Source organism: Camarhynchus parvulus, chromosome 6, assembly GCF_901933205.1.
Source record: "Camarhynchus parvulus chromosome 6, STF_HiC, whole genome shotgun sequence".
NCBI lineage: Eukaryota > Metazoa > Chordata > Aves > Passeriformes > Thraupidae > Camarhynchus > Camarhynchus parvulus.
In genome coordinates, this window is record NC_044576.1 from 7,382,229 (window position 1) to 7,390,740 (window position 8,512).

General features: G+C 47.5%; 1 protein-coding gene across 1 annotated transcript in view; it reads right to left on the reverse strand.

Moving 5' to 3' along the window:
• BICC1 (BicC family RNA binding protein 1) overlaps positions 1 to 5,607 on the reverse strand; it is an 89,915-nt gene extending 84,308 nt beyond the window's left edge. Inside the window, exon 1 of the mRNA XM_030951771.1 lies at positions 5,287 to 5,607. Coding sequence (XP_030807631.1) covers positions 5,287 to 5,488 — 202 coding nt within the window. The 5' untranslated portion in view covers positions 5,489 to 5,607. The remainder of the gene's footprint in view (positions 1 to 5,286) is intronic.
• Positions 5,608 to 8,512: the final 2,905 nt, after the last annotated feature.

The following is an 8,512-nucleotide window of genomic DNA, read 5'->3' on the forward strand; positions in this document are numbered from 1 at the left end:
AAATTTAATATGGAACTTGCCCTCCCTGCACAGGCACCATCACAGGAACATTACAATTGCCTGTTAAGCAGCCAACTTGCTCAAAATGTGTATCTTCAGGGTCCAGCCTCTAATAAAACCATTGTTTGTAGCACTCAGCAGAAGCTTGGGTTTCTTAGAATATCTGTCTTCTTTAGCACATTCCAATAAAAGTGCTTTTCTTCCCCCCCACTCCACTTCCCCCAAGCTTTGCCTGCCACACGAATTGATTTCTCATTCTCTGCACATGAAACAAACCAGTGCAGAAGACTATGAAAAGTACTGAAGTAAACTTCCCAACAGTTATGCATTAAGCAGGGAAAATATACTTGTTTAAACACAAGTTTCACCTGATGGATCAGCAAACAAAAGCTGGTTATCATCCAGACATCAGAAAGAGGCATTGCATAAGTACAATCAAGATCTGACAATGGTCTCTGGGTGACCTTTAGGCAAAGGAATGAACAATTTACTCTAAGTTTCATGTGGATTAAACCATGCAAAAAAAGTTATCAAAGCAAACATGTCACCTTCCCCCTAAGAAAATCAGGGGTTGTTTTGGGCAGAAAACTACTAGCTGAGCATTTTTCTAGCTCCCCATGGCAGGCAAAGAGCACCAAAACAGGGAGTAGGATGAGGGAGAGATCTCTCAACACTGCAATGGCAGGACAGAGCTACACAAGGGCACCTGAGTGAGGAGCTTGCACTGACTGCTCATGCTGAATTTGTTACAGCACTTTTGTCCTTCCTGCCTGGAAAGGAAGCAGTGAGCCACTATTATCTTTAGAATTTACATGATTCCTCTACTTCTGGCCTACTCCAGCTGACCTGCGACATAACCAATACAGCCAGTACCACACCCAGTGCTATTTTCCAAGGTGCCCACCTGGTCTCAGCACAACCTGCTCTGTAAGATGAGCTCGAGAGCAAACTGGGTGCTCTTCAGAGTTTGCTGGGCATGCAGCTCTGTGCTTTTCTTCACATGTTTATCAATAGTCAGGCAAATGCTGATTTACCTCATAAGGGAAAAAAAACCCAACCAAAACAACAAAAACACAGAACAAAAAAACCATCACCCATAAAGTTTTAGATCCCTAATTAAAATTACCCTGAGGAGTCCTCAAAATGAAAGATGATGCACAAAAAATACAAAAAGTGAAGAAATACAGAATTTTAACTAGCAGAGTTTTGTACTTTAATGAAAGAGCCATACATAATATGGGCCCACACACCATTGCTACATTTAGACTCTTATTAAAAACAGCATGGAGATTTTTTTTTAGCAAACTACTATCGTGTGATAGTACATTATAAAGTCAAAAAGTATTTAACTGCGAGCACTTAAACCACACATACCACATAAAAAACCCCTACATCTGCTAAAGAACATGACAAAGAAAGAGGATTATTTGAAATGCAAGACTGGCATAATATTTTGTAACCAAGAATGAGACACACCACGCAAGCAAAAAAAGGTGTTGCTTTCTTCGGTTTGGGATTTTTTAATGTTCGTGGCCAGCTTGTCTAAGCCTACTGATTGCTGCAACATCAGCTGATAGATTAGAATTTTTGGACAGCTTTCCTAAGTTTACTGTTCTGCCTCTTTACAATAATATTCAGCTCCTATGGTAACAGGCACTCATACACCAAGTAAATCATCCCACAATATGAAGTCACCTGAGCATTAACCAGAATTTGTGCAGAGCAGCTGTAATTAATTGGGCTATTAGGAAATACCATTTTCTGTCACTGCTGAAAAGTTGATCTGTTTTACTCATATTGGCCTCCTAGAAAAAAAAAGTAATTCTAGAATAATAACCAAGAAACTGATGAAGAGATGAGGCATAAGAGAGCTTACACACCACTGTAAAGACAGAGATTTGTTTATAGGACACAATTCCAGTCATCCATGTGCAAGTAATGAAACAGTCATACAGAGAAGATGGACACAAGGAAAAAACAGTTCTTATTTGCAAAGGGTTTACTACAGCTTTTGCAGTTTCTGATATTCCAAACAGAAATATTCAGGAAATACCAATACAATTATTTTAAAGTGGGGGAGGAAAAACAAACCAAAAAAAAAAGGTAGTGGAAGCCTCAAATCTATCAAAAATTTTTGACACCTCAAGTCAGATTTGATTTCTGGTTCAGATAAAATTGGTAGCAAACTACCTGCACCTCCTCTTTTTTTAAAGACAGCTATGGAGTTCTTGCTACAGCACTTACTGCAGCTACTGTGTATCTCACAGGGAGGTGCCCCAGTCCCCTGACGAGCTGCAGAGGCTGATATTCCCAGGTGAGCCTTGCTGGGATCAGCCCCAGCCCTCAGGAAACTGCCCACAAACTGTGGGAAAGATGAAAATAACCACAGCAGCAGCAGCACATACAAAAACTCAGCAATGCAAGAAGTAACAGATGCACTGAGGTGAACACGGAGCTGCTGCTTATTCTTTCTCCCAGACAGTTTTTCTTACATTTCACTATTAGTTCAGTAAACAACAGATGTTGATGAGGAAAAAAAAAAACACCAAGGCACCCCCAAGCAAGAATGAGAGCATTTCCTGATAAGTTCCTTCAACAGATGCTCCTTCAAACTTGGCTGTGAAGATAAGGGAACTAAAAATGATACATTCTTACTCTTCCATAATATAAGAAAGGGGTGGTGATCACTAGAAGACATTCTAAGTTTTTCAATAATTTAAAAAGTAACTTTTCCAAATGTAAACAAGCTATCTAGTCAAAGCAAAAGAGGAGCCTTTAAGCATCTAATATGAACAAAAAGCTGTATTTACACCAGCCTGAAATTAAAAAAAAAAAGTGCAAAAATTGGCTAACTTTTGGAAATAAGAAATCTGCTCATCATGACTTGGATTGAAAAGATGTTTCTTTTCCATGATGCAATTTCTGCATATTTTAAGAACTTCCAGTAAAGGATCTGGTATTAAAAACCATAGGGAACATAACCCTACAAATTATCTAACTGGAGTTTGTTCCTAGAGATTGTTCACACTGCTTCCTTTCCATTCTCCCTTTCCTAAAAGGGCAAGTCAAAGCTTCATTCCCAAAAGATGGACACAAACAAAAGGTGGGGAGGGTGGGAGAAGTTAAAAATTAAAATCAAGTTTGGCTAGTAATCAGCAGCACAGCTGACTGAATTTCTGGGAACCAGGTACAGATCTGGCTTCACAATGCTTTCCCTGGCAGAGCTGCTTGGTGCTTGAGGTAAGTCAAGAGATGAGACAAATACTTGTAAAGCACAGAGAGGGAACTGACAGAAACTGACAAAATGTTTACAAAAACGGTTCGGTTTTCTCACAGAAAGGACTACTATGTTTGCTTCTTGCTTCCTAATAAAACAGTTTTTCATTAACAGTAAGCCAGACACTTCAGATTTTCACATAAAGCCACTTATTTCCAAGTCCAATATAAACTTTTCACCACGACAAGGACATCTGATACAAACCCTCCTCAAACCACCACCTGAAGAATGTGTATTCTAGACAGAGCATACAGTAACCTCACATCAAAAAACAGGCAGTACTCTGTTTGTATTTACTCACTATGCTCTATCATTCGTATACTTTTTACTAGTTTATTCTTCCTATCAAAGGTAAGAAATAAAATTTGAAAAAGGAGCAAAGAAAAATCTTACATTTTGACAGTGGCGACTACTGAGTCACACAACCTACAGAGTATTTGTTTTCTGCTTGTGAGCTTTGTTTATCCCTTCATGCTTACTACCTCAGGCAGTAGAAGAAAGGACTGGGTGAGGGATGAGATAATGGAAATTTATTTGGCTATTAGACGAAAAAGTTAAGGCAACCTTCATCTTCTTACAGAACTCTAACTTTTGACCCTTCTCTACCACTTCTTACACAGAAACACCCATGTGGTTTTGGTTTTCAGACACTTTTGATGAGCACATCTTTATAAATAGTTGGTGCTGCTCTGTTTCTCCAAATTCCTTTCTCTTTACTGCATTACATAATGAGATTTTTCTACCAGCTCTAAAGTATTAACTGATTAAAGATTAACTCACCCCCAGGAGAGACCATCTCAATTAAAAAAATTCCAATCATTGTAGTCACCAAGTCAAACCGCAGCTCTTCAGTGACCAACCCAACTCACCAGCTGCTGCTCTGCTGCTCGCTCCCACAGCCTGCCTTCCACTGCTGCAAGGAGGAAGGCAGGTCCCTGACAGGGGATGCCCATGTAGGGAGCACTCAAAGCTTCCAGTAAGTGACCAAAACGCCTTCTTTGTGACATGTCAGGTAAAACATTTGTCAAGGGTTTCTTCTGGAAATGTACACAAATATGTGAGTTACCGTGTTAGTGTAACATTAAATGTTTACAAAACAGTAGTTCCAAAGGAAAAAGCGCCCTCTTGAAGCCACCACCGTCTCTTCTTGTTGATCCAGACACATCCTGAGATTTGACACTGTAAGGACTGAAACTCACCTCGGTTCTCACGGGTTCCTCAGGCCAGACAGCTGGGAACAGCCCGAGGGAATTACCCCGCTCAGCAGCATCCTCAACTGGTTCAAACCCACTCATGTGCTCTTTAGCAACAAAGCCAGCAATTACTACTCCTGTTTTGTCAAAAGCTGCCTACGTAACTTCCACTGAGAGCAGATAATTCAAAACATACTGGGATAAAACACGTAGCCTCAAGGAAAGAAAAAACCTTCAAAAAAAACAAACCCCAGACAGCGGAGCCAAGGGCCGAGCCGGTCCCACGGCCGCTGTCAGCCCTGCGGATCCATCCCCGCTGCTCCGGCCGGGACACCCGGCTCCGGCGGCTCCCTGCGCGCTGGGCTGTTCCTCGAAAGCCGAGAGCCCGCAGCGCCTGCCCGGGCGGGATGTCCCCTTCTCACCGGCCGAAGGAACTCCGGGGGACCGGGACCCTCCGAGCCCCGGCGGGGCCGGGCAGCGGCAGCACCCGCGGCGCCGGGGCCGGCCCGGCCCCAAGCGGCATCTGGCTAACCGGGCTGGGGCCGGGGCGCTCGGCTCCGCCCCGGGGGCACAGGGAGCCGCTCCCCCCGGCCCGAGAGGCCACGGCAGCGCCCGGAGCAGGGACCGGCCCACGGGGCGCCCGCCGACCCGGGCCCGCGTCCAGCGCCCGGGAAGCGGCTGACAGGACGGGGCTCCCGTTCCGGCGGGGAAAGGGAGCCAGGACACGGCACGGCGGGGACCGGGGCCCCTCTCGCCGCTCCCGGCCGCCGCCACCGCCCCGCGCCCCCTGGGCACCGCCGCCGCTCCCGCCCTCACCTTGGAGCATGGCCTCCAGTTTCTTCCTGTCCACCCGGAATCGCTCCTCGCCCCACTCGGGGCTGTGCAGGGGCCGCGGCGGCCCGGCCGAGTCCTCCTCGGAGCCGGGCGCGGGCGAGTCGGCGCTGCGCTCGCTGTTGGAGCCCGGGTCGGAGAGCGGCTGGGGCAGGTACCCGCTCAGCGGGTCGCACTGCGCCGCCATGGCGCTGCCCGGCGGCCGCCGCCCCGGGCCCCACTCGGCCGCCTCGCCGCGGGACGCTATCTGCCCCCAGAGCCGCCCGGCCGGCGCATCCCAGCCGCCGCCGCACCGAGCCCCGGCGCCGCCCGCCCCTGCCCCCGGCTCCCCGCCGAGTGAGCGCGGCCCCGGCCCGGCGGCGTCCGCGGCTCGGCGGCGCCCCCAGCCCGCCCGCAGCCCGCACAGCATCCCCACCTCCATTGGGCCTCCGCCCGCCGGGGAGGGGCCGGGGATATCCCCGGCGGGAGGGGGCAGCGCCGCGGCCCCGCAGGAGGGCGGGGAGGGCGGAGGGAGGGGAGGGGAGGAGAGGGGAGATGCCACGCCCCCAGCGGCACCGCCCCCGCCTGCGGGCCGGGGGCTGTGCCAGCCGGGATCGCCCTGCCAGCCGGGATCGCCCTGCCAGCCGGCGACCCCGACCCTGAGGGCGGGTCGGCAGTGACCGTGCGGTGCCGGGTGACACACAGGACAGGCGGGTGGCGGTCCTGAGGTGCACCGTGCCCAGAGCCGATCCCGATCGCGCCGCTGAGGGCGGCAGGGACCAGCTGGCCGTGGGGCCGCGGCTGGCACATCCCCTCCCGCCGGGCAGGGCCCAGAATCCCCGCTCGGGCGTTTCGCTGCACGAAGCCTCCTGAGGGAGAAGTGCCTTGTGCTGCTGCACCTCAAGAGACTGGGTTGGACATCCCTGACCTTCCAGCAGAGCTGCGTTTACCCACACCCAGAATCCCAGCTGGATGTACTCCGGCACAGTTCGTGCCGCTTTGCAAACAGTTTGAGCCCACAAGCACGCAGTGGTGGAGAGGAAACATCAGCATGAGCTGTCACACTGGCCTGGTGGCATTTTGCTGTTCCCTCAGCCAGACGCTGCCCCGGAGGCCCATCACGGCCCAAGTGTGACTGTCTAAATCACCTGGACAGAGTAAAGCACGGGCATCCTACTCTCTTTGGGTCTGCTTTGTTTCTACTGAATCAGAGAAATCCTTTCTGACACAAAAAGTTACACACCACACACTCCAACAAGAGCTTTCTGCTTCAATTGATTGCTGTTTTCTGCTGTTTTCCAGTCTACTTGATAGAAAATGATCCAGCAGCACCGGGTCTGGCAACCCACAAGGTATCCTACACTGCAGGGCTCCAGAGCTGGAGCATCCATGCATTTCTGGTGGCCAAACCAGGATGCAGTCTGGATGCCAACACAAAAATTACAGCTGATGGGACAGTAACTCAAATCGTTGATAACATCAGCCTGAAGGACCATGCTAACAATTGTGAGGAGATTTGTTGGTACTCCAGGTAGATCCAGGGACCTGCACGGTGCCCAGTCTCAACATGCACTCGTTTTTACAAAGTTCCAGTTTGGGCTTACCGAGTTGTCACATATTTCCCACTTAGTTCTGTGACAGTATGAATGCTACAACACCCAGGATTCCAGTTGTGCATTACATGCATGGTGTGAGGCATTCTCAGCCTCTGTGGATGCTAGCCAGCCGCTTGCAGGTAACAACACACTGCTCACAAGGTCCTCTGACACTTCCCATGGCCCCAGGAAATAAAGTGTCTGAAGTCAAAAACACTAGAACAAAATATGAATGTAGGTCTTGAAAACAGTGTAATCTCTCTTTCTCTTAATATTTTTTTGTAGTGTGATCTCACTATAGGTGTGTGGGGCAGACTCAGGAAAGACTAAAAGTCTTTTCCTTCCCAGTTGAGAAGTTTACAGTCATCAAGCACTTTTTTTTCTTTCTTTCCTTTTTTTTTTTGGTAGATGGGAAAGTGAACATTGCTCTTATCAAAACAGCTTGAAATTCAGTGAAGTGTGCTGCCTCGCCCCAGAGCAACACCAGCTGGAGTCGTGTGTCTTCTAGATGCCAGTACCTGTCAGTTGCACAATCCAAAATATTCACAAGTGGTGAGCGTTGACAGCACCAGTTACAATCCACAACAGCTACAGGTGCTTAGCTCCTCTGAGCAAAACAATTATTTGGGTATTTTCCACTCATAAATTAGTGAGATTTACAGTCAGAGATTCTCAGTGTAAGAAGTCCAGGAGGTCCCTTTCCTTGTGTTTTATCCATTCCTGCAATACAGCCACAGAAACCTTCTTTCTCATCAGTTAGTTGAACCAAAAGTAATCTTTTTTTCAGCAGCCATAAAAATAATATAATCAATCAAAGACCTCTTAAAAATAATTTTGTCCGCAGTTTAGTTTTTATTTGCTGAAAAGAACTCTTTCTTAATGTGCTTTTAGATTAAAAAATAAGATGTAAACTCTTAGATTTCCTACTGAAATCCATATGAATGCTTTTAAAAGGATACAGTCATTAGGCATTATTATTGGTAGTTAAATTCAGTACTCTACCACTTCAATTGAATAAATGACATTTTATTTTCCTAGGATATTGCAGGGGAAGAATAAAATGCCTGTTACACAGAAAACTTGAACTAAGTAGAAAAACACATTTTTAATGGCTACATACTATTACATGTGGATAAAATTGGGGAAATGGGTGGAAGTTGGCAGATACAAAATCAAATGGCTAGAAAGAACATCAGCTGAAGTTGACTTTGGCATATATAATTTATGTTGGACAATTTTTCTGGGGCCAATAGCTTGATCAAAGAAAAGAATAACAGGATCTTTCTCATTCTGGTGTACCATGTCTATTTTGCTACATTCTCTGCCTTCTTTTTCCCTCCTGGTCTCTTTCCCTCACCTCACACACACACACATAATATCTGCAAATCAGAAAAAGCATCACTGAATAGGAGAATGTTTCACTGTCACACTCAGCCTCTGTGCAGAGCCTGCATTCATTGGGGTGAAACAGATCCTGGAATTTAAAGGAACTTCATGAACTGGGTGATCCACTGTAATAAGTCCCACATGTTTGGGGCTGCACAAGGTCCCCAGACCAAGAGCAGTGCAGGATCTCTCCTGGGAAGGGTGTTGCTCTGCCCTTGGCCCTGGGGATGAGAAGTGAAGGTCACCGTGCA